General features: G+C 43.2%; 1 protein-coding gene across 2 annotated transcripts in view; it reads left to right on the top strand.

Annotated features, from left to right (window-relative positions):
• LOC105190030 (membralin) overlaps positions 1-7063 on the top strand; it is a 140407-nt gene extending 133344 nt beyond the window's left edge. For both annotated transcript variants that reach the window (XM_025301314.1, XM_025301315.1), the window contains exons 12-13: positions 1476-1893; positions 4893-7063. In XM_025301314.1, the coding sequence (XP_025157099.1) occupies positions 1476-1893; positions 4893-5068 (594 nt within the window). In that variant the 3' untranslated portion in view covers positions 5069-7063. The remainder of the gene's footprint in view (positions 1-1475; positions 1894-4892) is intronic.
• The last annotated feature ends 6341 nt before the right edge of the window (positions 7064-13404 follow it).

Below are 13404 nucleotides of genomic sequence, written 5' to 3'. Positions count from 1 at the left end.
CCGTCGTTTATTCGCGTTGGATTTTTCAATCTTTAAATGTAGATCCTCCTCTCGTTCCCGCGTGCCGCGTTGTGTCCGACGCGGTCGGCGGCTGGTTACAGCGGCCGAGTCCGATTCTCTTCCGAGAGTGCGACTCGCTAAATCGAGGGCCGAGTCGCGCGTGACGAGTCAATCAGGGAAAACGGAAAATCGCGCGCAGCTCCGTCGCTCCGCGGCTCGTGAGGACGCGCGAAAGCCGTGTGTTATTGCGATCGGTGGGCGTCCTGCGCGGTCGATAGGGATCAACTGAGACAGGCGTTCGAAGCGCTTGCGGAGAAAGAGCGCGCGTATAGCTGATATAGAACGAATTTGCCGAATTTCCATATAAATTTGCTAGTCGCGGCAGCTAGAGAGGCGCGCATATGCGCGCGCGAAACGAGCGAGCGCACAGAGGGCCACGGGAGCCACAATGGCGGAAGGGGGTGGGAGGGATGTACCTATTCTCGCCAGGTGAATCCTTGGGCCCGAAAGAGAACACGTTCTTTTTCATGGCCGTCTCTTCAGATATATTCATCGCAAATTTGACAAAAAGCTCGTTGTTACGGAGACTCGAGAGAAAGAGTTTATTCTCTCTTTTGAGAGAAGAGTATTGTAATATTAGCAGTGTGATTTAGTCTTGAGAGTTCTTTTTCTCGAACACTGATTTACTTAAACAAGATAATGAACGAATATCTTGATTAAAATATTTTTCTTCGTTTTCTATAACTTTTTCCCATCTTTCTGGCTGATGGATTCCGCAGCGATGAAAAGATTCTTCTTTGAAATTGATCCAATTTTCAATAATTTTTGCACTTGTTCGAAATTATGAAAGTGTGTATCGTCTAGAGCATGTTACATCGACCGCAACAAGTGATAATCGGATGGAGCAATGTCTGGAGAATATGCGCGGTAACAAAGACTAAATAAAGCAAGAAAGTCTAGAACCACTTTTTCTTCCGACAAATAGTTAGCGAGATATCGTAAGTTAAATATTAAAAAAGTTACCAAGTTTTCCTCAAATATCTCAAAAAATACTAGGTAAATAAAAAAATGTTTTAGAAAAAAGTTGTTCAAATTAATTGGTAGAAGAAAACAGTGTAATAAAAAATAAGAGTTCCGATTTAAAACACGCAAGTTGATCCAAATGACCTTGAAGGTCATGGCTAAAGTCAAATTCAAAGTCACCATCAAGTCCGTTACTCGATTTTCTACAACTTTGGTACTTAAAGTTTTTCATGAAAACTTGACCCTGCAATCCGGGGGTTCCGATATTTTTAAGACACCCTGTATATTATTTAATATTCATTCCACATTTCCCGCTCGAATTGCGCATTTCGCACATTCTTTTTCTTCTCATGTAAGTCGTCCAGCGCTGGTCGTTCGAGCAAGCTCGCGGGATAAACCTGACTCCTCCAGTCGAGAATCTTGTCGACGTGTTTATTCTTCTCTCATTGCAGCACTCGATGCTCTACTTCTTCCATCACTACGAGCTGCCGGTGATTCTGCAGCAAGCGCAGCTGCAGCAGCTACTGTTTCGAAATCACGCTCAGCCGACGGCGCAGCCAGCGACGCCCAGCACGGCTCCGACCACGCCGGGGCCGTCGCCGACCACGACTCCTTCGCCGAGTCCGAATCCTTCGACGCCTACGATGGAGCAGACGCAGCAGAATTACATCACCGAGCTTTCTCAGCTCGATGCGGAGCCCGACAGCCCGCAGGAGCAACGCGCGAATGCCAATGGCGAGCAAATATTCGCGACGACGATGACGACGACGACGACAACGATGACGACGACGACGACGGCGATGACGACGACGACGACGACGACGACAACGACGACGACGACGGTCGATCGTCGAGACGACTCCAACAAAGGTACGTCGGAGGCATACTTGTATTTTCCTGTTAGTCTCATTTAGCGATAAGTCATTTGGTGAAGATCATTTCGCACGCTGGGCTTGAATGTTTCTCACCGTCGTCTTTTCTTTCGTTCGTTATGGCGACGCGCGCGCTCGTTCGTTAAACGCGTAAGGTCACGAGGTGGTCTTAATTAGTTCTCAAGTTAATTAATAATCATGTGACTACATGTCAAGCAGCCATACACTGTCTTCAAATGCGATTGAGTCGAAGTTTGTATATTTGAAAAAATTATATTTTCTCGTAACTTTTATACGTACAGAGAAAAAGAAGGAGAGGGGGAGAGAAAGAGAGAGAAAGAGAAAGAGAGAGCGCAAATAAAGGATATTTCATTTCACGTTTAAAAGATAAAGTACAGATGGTCCTGATTGCTTTTCATTTTAATCAACGAATTTAATTGAAGCTACGGATTGTTTCCTAGTACGATCAAGCGGGAATCCTTTCGACAGATTTATGTTTCCATGTAACTTTCATGTACACAGAAAAAGAAATGGAGAAAGAGAGCACGTGTAAGCGAAATTTTGCTCCACATTTCAAAAATTAAGCACGAATGGGCCACGGGATGATCCCAATTACTTTGCACATTAATCAACTTAAAAGTGTCAATAAAATCTCTATTTGAAGTTATATTTTCATTTAACTTTCATACGTGTACAGAAAGAGTAGGAAGGAAAAAGAGAGAGCACGGAAAAGCGAAAATTTGCGCCACTTTTAAATAGTTAAGCGTGCCGTTGGATATCGGGATATCTGATCCAGCTTCGATATCACGTGTAATTCTTTTTTTTTTTTTGCTGCGACGGTATGCGTAGAAGAGCGAATTAACGGGTTATATTATTGCGATACGGTTTGATTATATACCGCATGGTATATACGCTACACCAATCGTAACTTTCAGCGAATAACGGAGAAATAAACCCTTTTTCTCTTCGCGACATTTGCCTTTACGAGCGAGTTTAATTTTACGAAGTACGTTGGAACTCTCCCCTCTCCCCCCTCTTTCTTTCTATATATATATATATGCAGGGTGTCTGGGATGTTTTTGAAACGAAAAATTGTGAAGGTTAATCAGATTAAACTGAGACGAAAAGTCATCTTACCATAAGTCAATCTTAAGTCAAGTACCATTTTGTAAAAATCGTAGTAGTTATTATTAATGACTGAAAATGACCATATTCAGAGGCTTTTTCAATTAATAAATTTGCGTACTTATTTGCAAAATAGTGTAGATTAGGTCATTCCGAAAAAAAAAGTCCTTTACCATTTTATTTTTTTTACCATAATACACAAATTTTCCAGTTATCAATTAAAAGAACCTCTAATGGTCATCTTCAATCATTAATAACTATTGCGATTTTTGCAAAATGGTACTTGACTTTTCTTCTCAGTTTGATCTGGTTAATCTTCACAATTTTTCGTTTCCAAAAGATCTCGGACACCCTACATACATATACATATGAAAATGACCACATCTAGAAGCTTTTTTAATTGATAACTTGTATATATATATATAAATTTTAATTAACTTTAATTTGTGTGTGTAGATATATATATATATATATACCTATATATACATTGCTCAAAAGAATTATGGCATAGATAATTTATTAGTGAAAATTGGCCAACTCCGACTGGCGATTATTTCGCGAAAAATTATTGTAGACTAATGATTTTTTTTCAAAGCTTAAAGCTTGAAGTCTCTACTTTAAGAATGTATCTCCATTTCTTACATGCGATGCACTCCTACTCCTGTAACCCCTGATATCTGGAGGCATGTTTGATATACTGAAAATTGCAAAGTTTGACGGAATGCACGGACGTGGACAATTTTTTTTCGGAGACACCGTTTGCATCGTCATAAAGTTCAAATCTTCCCCTTCAGTTTGAAAAAAATGGAGTCGCTGCCTCGTTTTCGCAAACAGCCCTTCAAAAAGATCATTGTTTTTAGCCTTCGGGCTAATGTGCATGTGTGTGTATGTCCGTGATAGAAGAGATAAGAACCCCGTGGTTTATCACTTCCACAGTCAATAATTACTATGCAAAAAATGGAGATACATTCTTAAAGTAGAGACTTCAAGCTTCATTTTGAAAAAAAAATCATTAGTCTACAATAATTTTTCGCGAAGTAATCGCCAGTCCAAAGTTGGCCAATTTTCGGCAATAAATTATCTATGTTATAATTCTTTTGAGCAATGTATATATATATATATATATATATATCGCACGAGCGTTATAGAAACAAGAAAGGAAAGAGCGTACATACGCGAACGTTCATCGGGTGCAAGAAAAGGAGGGGAAGAGAGGTTCTCGAGGAATAAGCTCCTCGCCGATTTTTGTCCGCGATCGCGCGCGCCCGCGTTTGTAATCGTCGCTAATTCCATGATTACACGTTCCGCGCGCTGTGTCGGCTCGCGAGGCGCGCGCTCGTTTCACCGGTTTGGAGTTTTGAATGAGCACTTTGTAGATCCTGTGTCACTGACACTCGTCTCGCATCGGAACGCCTACACGGGGGTGGCACGCGATACCGCGCGATATCGTGTTTCAATTCGAGCGATCCAACTAGCACTGATTATTTTTCTGGGCTTTTAATTTCACCTCTCGCTTCGGTCGCTCGTGCGACTCGGATAATCGATAATCGTTTTACGAGGTGCGCGCGCGCATATGGCCGATACATCGGTAGCCAGTTTTGTTTACAGCTGTGGTTTCAGCTCGAGGTTGCACGCACCGCACTCGCGCGTTTTATTCTCGCGTTGCAGCTCCATTTTTTATTTATTGGTTTATTTTCTTTTAATCAAATGCGCACTCACTGTTCTTCTATTCTTTTCTTCTCTCTGTCTCTCTCGTGCGCGCGCGCGCACGCGCGCGACGAGCGTCACAGAACAATCACGATGTCCCGGCGTAGCCGGGAAATTTCCAGTACATTTCATAGTAAAGATCGATATCTTAACATTGAACTGCAGTGTCGGCCACGTCGACTTCCGCCATGAAGACAGCAACGGTCCCATCCGCCTCGGGAGCCACGACCTCGGCCGCTACCGAGACCACCACCTCATCCTCCGAAGCCTTCGAGGTGATCGAGACCGCTGAGGCGATGCGCAAGGATACGTCGTCCGCCGCGGAGGCGAAGGAACATTAAGCGCTTCCTCGCGCGCGGCCGACTCACGGCGGTCTCAGAGAGAGGAGAACATCGTCGTGTCCGCGACGACTGCTTCCAGCGACCTCCCCTCGTTGTCGGAGCGCCTCTCTAATTCGGGGGTCGGGGATTCAGCGGGACGATTACCTCGTCATCACGGATCAAACTGTAATGTATAGCACGACGGTGCAAACGTTGAATGTAAATTAACGCGATCTTCATGTGATGCCTACATCGTGCCCGACGTTCGATCTCCATGGGCAACTCCGTGAGGACAAATTCGCCTCCTCATCCTTGGACGTCGTCGACACGAGAGCCGCGTTTTCCCCGACCTCGTAGCCGACGGACGAGGAGGTGAGGCTTGGTTTCTGCAGGCAGCCTGGCGCGACGCGAGCGGGCGATTTCGCGATAGAACTCTGGAAATTTAACTGAAAAGTCCTGTATATTAGAGTGTATTCTATCGATCCCGTGTGTCGGGATGTGTCGTCGTGTCCTTGCGAACGCGACCACGACGATGCTCGAGATATTATTTAAAAGGTAAAGGAGCACTTGCGTCAACGTGTGATTAACTCTGGACGTTCTTATTGTTTCGGTCTCTAGGTTCGAATATTTAATTAATTTTTAACTTTTTAAATTAATTAATAACATGGAACCTATATACATATATTGAATATATATATACACACGTGCTATGGAAAGAAACGTGTGGTTGAATGAGCGAATTTTCTGGCGAAGTACGGACGATTCGGAAATTCCGATTGGAAGTGGCAGAATACTATTTAAACTAAGCAGAAATCGGACGATTCAGACTGAGAATTCTGGGAACCTCCACCGAGATTTCGGTGTCGCTCATGTTTCTCCAGAAAATCCTTTCATTCAACCAAGTATCTTATCCCCAGTGTGTTAAGAGCTGATACATTCAATTTCGTGAACTTCAATTTGTGAACTTAAAGTAATAACAACATTCAGAGTTGGATATCTCGGCGTTGATACTTTCGTCTTATTTATTAGACAATAATAAATAAAAAGAATAACAGAAGTAATATATCGATCGTCGAAAATCCCGGATTGCGCTCCAGTGCGCGCGAAGGAAAAGAGAAAAATTTAGTTGAATTAACGCGATGAACGAGACGCATTTTCCGCTCGAAGGAGACGGAATTTCCGATTCTTAACTCCACCGAATTCAGTCTTTTAAGAACCAGAAATTTCGTTTCTTCCGGCCGAGCTTGCGCTTGATTCGTTCATTAATTGAACAAAACTCTTTTTCCCATGCAACATCACGTATCTGTGCCGTTGTTGCCAAGAGATTGCCGACAGAATCAGATATCTTGAGACTTCGCTTGAAGAATTTATTCGACCGTATCACGCGCACCTAGTTGTTTACTTGCTTTGACTAGATAGACATTAAATGGCTGTTTGCGAGTTGACGGTTTTTTCACGAGTTTTATGCGCGCGCGCGCGCGCGCTGTGTCACGCAGCCTGTGTACGACGACGCGATGGAGATTATTGGAAATGCAGATTTTCAACGGGGAGTTGAGCGGGATCGGGGATTTAACGGGGATACAGTTGTAAACACGATTCGACCTTAGATTCGTTAGGCGCGAGAAGTGGTAATAATAAAATTAGCTGTTATACAAAAGTAGCTTTCTCGGAAAGGATAAGACACTCACACATGTATACATACACACGAGCACAGACCGTGTTCTCATCTCGTCGTGCTGTTACGCATCTTTTTCTTCTTTCTTTTCCGCGCCCGTATCCGCGTGGTCCAACAAATGTGTCATACTCTCGAACGTAACGGCTCCGTAATGTAGCGACTTGCGTTTTTCACGACTGACGCTCAACCTTGTGATTCGGGAAGTTAGAGACGTTGTATCGTTCATCTCGAGCAGGTTTGTTTACAGAAGGAGAGAGAATTATACATGCAGATGTGTTGAACGTTTTGTCAAGTTGTAATTTATTCGTTCTTGCAAATACAATATCTCTTTTGTCGCGCGATGTGGATGATTCAAGATGTACTTTTGTCAGCGTTTCGTTTTCCGTTTTCCATTCGGCTTTACCATTCAACCTTCGATTTTATGAGTCAGCTCGGGAGTTGCTGAAGAGTCGAGCTTGACTACTCCGGTCGAGCCGCGGCAAGCCGTACGCTAAAGCGGCCAGAAGCACGTAGAAAAATATGAGCAAAGTGCGATTTAAAAACAGCAGGAAAATTGATCGGCTTGCATTGTCCTAAGTCCTAAGAAGAAATACATCGAGATTTACCAAGTATGACGATAATAAATATGAATGTGTATGATATTAATTATTTATAGCAAGTTATGATATTTCTTGAAAAGTCATAATACACCGAGACGATCTCCGAGGTGAAATATGATTTTATCGAGATATATCGTCCAGTTGTCTCGCAGTACAAACGGCACACAAAATTTCGATATTACGGCATTTGGTGAAACTGCCGCGGTTTCTGAATTTCGAGATGTTGATTTTTCGGGACGATGCGTAACCGGAAGATGTCCAGTCACAATCGACTGTTCCCGAGCCGCGAAAATGAACAATCGACTGCGATTGATTTGTTTAGTGTTTCAGTTCCCTCGCTTATTTTTTTTATGTGCTTCCGACCTAAATCGCACGCGATCGCCGAAATTCCTGCCGAGCGAATCCTGTTTCGCGCGGTTTGCCAGTTGGATGTTGAACCGCTGTTCGCTCCGCACTCTTCGTCTCGTGAAAAGTGCTGGGTCAAGCATCTGTCGGCGAGACTGGTAAGACTGCAGTTTCTAAGCGCAACAAGTCGGAGGTGCGGAGTTCCGGCTTCACCGGAATATTTCTCCACCCCTTCTTCTGATCCACATCGCCGAGTAGGAATAAAAATCCTCTTCCCATGAACAAATTCTTTTTGCGAAATAAAGAGCGAGTCGCGCGCGTGTGCGCGCGAGAGAGAGAGAGAGAGAGAGAATGCGTGTACATGTACGTGTGTGCGTGTACGTGCGCACATGCACGCGCGTATGTGTGTGTATGAAAGAGAGAAAGAGAGAGAAAACGGGACGACTTGTTTGAGCTTACGCCGCGACGACCTCGCTAATCATGTCGTAATGATATTAAATGTACGGATACGCATGAACGACACTCATCGACATAATTAGTGAACTTGTATGCGGGATTCGTCATGCGATTAATCGCGGTGTCCCTAAACCTTTCCCTTCTCCTTTTAATTATAGCTGTTTCCTTTTAACACTGTTTCCCTCTTGGTCTGCACGATAAGAAGATTCGTTTATATATTTATATTGAATGTTAATCTTTATTTGTTTAAATCCAATTATCTTTAAACAAACGGATACATATTGCTTCGACGTTTGGATTTATGCTCGAATTTCTATGCCGAACGCGCACTTGTGCGTCATTGACATCTACGCAGGAAGTCATATGTCCAAACGCCTCGATCGGTTGTTATTAGATAGGTGTATTAGTATGCGTGTGTTTATATATGAATGTGTATATGTATATATATACATACATACATACATATATATATATATATATGGTGTACATATATATATATATATATACATGAATGTACATATGTATGAATGTACATATATATATATATATATGTACATTCATACATTTATATATATACATGTATATAAATATATATGTCTGAAAATGGATCTTATATATATGCATACATATATATATATATATATATATATATACTAGGTGCGCAACTAAGTTTCCGGGTCTTTTTATCAATGAGAAATGGAAAATTTCAAGAGAAATACAAAAAATGATTTATTCAAAGTATCGTCCCTCGCTAGCTACACATTTTTGCCATCTCTCTGGCAATACCGCGACGATAAAACGACGCGTCTTTGGACCGAAACCATTCATCCAACCAATTTTGCACTTCTTCGAAATTGGCTAAGTATTGCTCAGTCAAGCCATGCGTCATCGACCGGAACAAGTGATAATCGGAAGGGGCCAAGTCTGGCGAATACGGCGGGTGCGGTAGCAGATCCCATTTCAGCGTTTTGATGGTGTCCTGGACGATGGAAGTGCGATGGCACAGAGCGTTGTCGTGCTGCAATATCACTCGTTCCATTCTGGCCGTTTTTCGAGCAATGCATAGTTCAAATTGATCAGTTGTTGTCGGTAGCGATGCTTATTGACAGTTTCGCTCAGTTTCAGCAGCTCATAGTACACGATTCCTTTCTGGTCCCACCAAATACAGAGTATTGTCTTCTTTCCGAAGCGATTTTGCCGTGCCGTTGATGTTGATGCTTCGCCAGGTGAAAACCACGATTTTTTGCGTTTGGGATTCCCAAAATATATCCACTTCTCATCACCAGTAGCAATTCGATGCAGGAAACTCTTTCTTTCATGCCGCAAAAACAAAATTTCGGAAGTGGCTCTTTGATTTTCTATCTATCTCTCAGTCAACTCATGCGGCACCCATTTTCCTTCCTTTTGAATTTTTCCCTTGGCAAATGGTAAACGTTTAGAAATACCTTGACGAGTCATGTTTAATGCCTCCGCAAGTTGATCTTGTATTTGGGCATCATCTTCATCCAATAACGCTTGCAGATCGGCGTACTCCGGCTTGTTTTTGGTCTTCCGGAACGCTCCTTGTCCTCAGTGTCGAAATCGCCACTTCTGAAGCGTTTAAACCAATCTTCACAGGTAGTTTTCGATGGTGCATGTTCGCCGTAGGCCTCCTCAAGCAAACGACGTGCTTCAGCTGCACTTTTTTTCAAGTTAAAGCAGAAAAGCAAAACTTCCCGCAAGTGCTGTTTATTTGGCACAAAACTCGACATCTTCGTTGTTAGAAAAAATATTTTTGCGTTGCGATATGTGTTGGTATTACGACTGGTTATTGTTAACAGATGTCCAGGCTATAAAAAAAACACAACTTCAGACATGTATGTCGACTACATGTGTCGTTAGCGCCATCCATGAAACCCGGAAACTTAGTTGCGAATCTAGTACATATATGTGTGTTTATACTAGGTGCGCAACTAAGTTTCCGGGTTTCACTGTAGCTTGGACATCTGTTAACAATAACCAGTCGTAACACCAACACAAAATCGCAACGCAAAAATATTTTTTCTAGCAACGAAGATGTCGAGTTTTGTGCCACATAAACAGCATTTGCGGGAGGCTTTGCTTTTCTGCTTTAACTTGAAAAAAGTGCAGCTGAAGCACGTCGTTTACTTGAGGAGGCTTACATGCACCATCGAAAACTACCTGTGAGGATTGGTTTAAACGCTTCAGAAGTGGCGATTTCGACACTGAGGACAAGGAACGCTCCGGAAGACCAAAAACAATTGAGGACGCTGATCTGCAAGCGTTATTGGATGAAGATGATACGCAAACACAAGATCAACTTGCGAAGGCATTAAACATGACTCGTCAAGGTATTTCTAAACGTTAACCATTTGCCATGGGAAAAATTCAAAAGGAAGGAAAATGGGTGCCGCATGAGTTGACTGAGAGACAGATGGAAAATCGAAGAGCCACTTCCGAAATTTTGCTTTTGCGGCATGAAAGAAAGAGTTTCCTGCATCGAATTGTTATTGGCCATGAGAAGTGGATATATTTCGAGAATCCCAAACGCAAAAAATCGTGGCTTTCATCTGGCGAAGCATCAACATCGACGGCACGGCAAAATCGCTTCGGAAAGAAGACAATGCTCTACGTTTGGTGGGACCAGAAAGGAATCGTGTACTATGAGCTGCTGAAACCGGGCGAAACTGTCAATCAGCATCGCTACCGACAACAACTGATCAATTTGAACTATGCATTGCTCGAAAAACGGTCAGAATGGGACACGAGACACGAACGAGTGATATTGCAGCACGACGACGCTTCGTGTCATCGCACTTCCATCGTCCAGGACAGCATCAAAACGCTGAAATGGGATCTGCTACCGCACCCGCCGTATTCGCCAGACTTGGCTCCTTCCGATTATCACTTGTTCCGGTCGATGACGCATGGCTTGGCTGGGCAACACTTAGCCAATTTCGAAGAAGTACAAAATTGGTTGGATGAATGGTTTCGGTCCAAAGACGCGTCGTTTTATCGTCGCGGTATTCATGTATTGCCAGAGAGATGGCAAAAATGTGTAGCTAGTGAGGGACGATACTTTGAATAAACCATTTTTTGTATTTTTCATGAAATTTTTCATTTCTCTTTGATCAAAAAGAGCCGGAAACTTAGTTGCGCACCTAGTATATATGTATATGTGTATATATGTATATAATTACAAATATATATATAGTTTAGAATATTCAAATACATTTATTTAATTATCTACTCTTATTTATAACGCAGGAGACGCTCAATTGCGTACTCGGTCGAATCAGACGATGATCTCGGGTCTTTAACGAATACGAAACTATAATACGATCATAAAGTGACACAAAGATATTCGGCAGGCGTGTGTGTCTGTGTCGGAATTCTTTTCGAACGACTCGCTTGTTCCTCGAGAACTCGCGGTTTTTGGAGCTCGAGTGCGACCATCAAGTGGCATGGCAATGCCGCAACGTCAAATACATAAATATAATGACAGATTGATGACAGGTCAGTGAATCAGTTCAATGCGACTTTCGTCGGTTTAAGGGGATGCCATAGTTGGAAATTTCAGCCACAGAATACTCGACTTCTTTCTGCAAGGTTTATGTTGGATTGGTCGCGCAAAATTACGAGCGCTCTTACACGATAAAAGTACGCGCAACATGGATTCGGGACATTGTTCAATATACGATGAACACGGTGAAAAATATGAAGGTTGACATCTCGAGCTGCAAATCGGAGCAAACATGTACCTGATACAAAAGTTCCACAACTTGTACTTTTGTAATTGAATTTAGAAACTGGGGAAGATACGTATAAGATATGTATAAAAAAGTTTGCAGAAAGATTTCCATGTATGCGTCGTTATACTTTCCAACGTCCGTTGTAAATATAGCAAAACAAAGCAGCTTGCATTTACGCAGGATGTATGTGTCCCAGAATATACAAAAAACTGATCCTGTGTATCGGCTGATCGCTTATCTTGGCATCCCCTTTAGTTGCAGTCGCCAATTACTACCAGATGTGTTGAGAGGATGCGGGGAGACCATGTTGTTATTATTATTATTATTAATATCATTATTAGCGTCAATATTATCAATATTAATATTATTATTGTAATTATTACTATTATTATTGTTATTATTATTATTATCATTATTATTATTATCACTGTAGCAGTAAGAAAGAAACGGTGATGCGAAGCGGTGAAAAGTATACGCGACAAGCGCGACTTTCACGGCGGAGACCCCGCCTCGCGATGGAACGTCGATCCTTCTCCATCCCGACTCCGTTACTTATAGATCATTTTCACGGTAATCGTTGTATTATACACTAGTTGTACGACAAATTAGCCCCGCGATCAGCGTAACGTTAGTCGATCGTGCATCCGCTGCGTGCGATACTGAGGAGATCTTCGCGACAGGTATGATAGTGTTAATCGCGTGAGAAGACGTTGACGCACACAGCTGACCGACGTCATGGGCCACCCCTGCGGCGACGGCGGGAGAAGAGAGGAGAGGGGAGGAGAGAGAAGAGAGGAGAAGAGATATCCGTCGCACGTGTATTGTCGCGCGTCGAATTGCGACCCGCGACAAGTTTCGCGCCGTGAAGCCGCGTCGTGCCTCAGTAATCGTGTCTCGAGACGCCCCGGCGAATGCAACGGCGCAAAAACGGGGGAGGAGAAGCACCGTCGCGTTTGGCGAACGCCACTCGATAACGACAGGTACGCTTGAGAGAGAGAGAGAGAGAGAGAGAGAGAGAGAGAGAGAGAGAGAGAGAGAGAGAGAGAGAGAGAGAGAATTATTTAGAAATATATACCGCCCACGCATAGATCGATCGCCATTTTATTGCTCCCCCCTTTCCCCACCTTGTATTTCCTACCCGATCACTCCCCACTCCCGGCGCCCCCGAAGTCACAGTCATTCGTAGACACCCACCCCCTGTAAAGTACGCTCTTCTCGTTTTCCTCTTTTTCTTTTTTCACCATTTACCGTGTAAGAGTTTCCGTTTGTTAGTTGTACATATATGTACTACCGAGTAACATTGTTGTTGTCGCCCTGTCTCTCTATTGCCGCTACTGTATCGCCGCTACTGCGCATAATATTAGATTATTATATAAATAAATTGCAGAGGTCATACAAAATTCGAAAGCTCGCGCCACGCGTTGCAGTTATTTATTACCCGTCCTCCTCCTCCCTCCTCCCCCTCCCAATGTCACCTACGTTAGTCACGATGTGCGTTAGAGTCAGGCGCGCCGTTCTCGTAAGCCCCGC

This window comes from Harpegnathos saltator, unplaced genomic scaffold (assembly GCF_003227715.2).
Source record: "Harpegnathos saltator strain DR-91 unplaced genomic scaffold, Hsal_v8.6 scaffold41, whole genome shotgun sequence".
In the NCBI taxonomy this organism is placed as follows: domain Eukaryota; kingdom Metazoa; phylum Arthropoda; class Insecta; order Hymenoptera; family Formicidae; genus Harpegnathos; species Harpegnathos saltator.
This window is presented reverse-complemented; position numbering and strand designations above follow the sequence as displayed.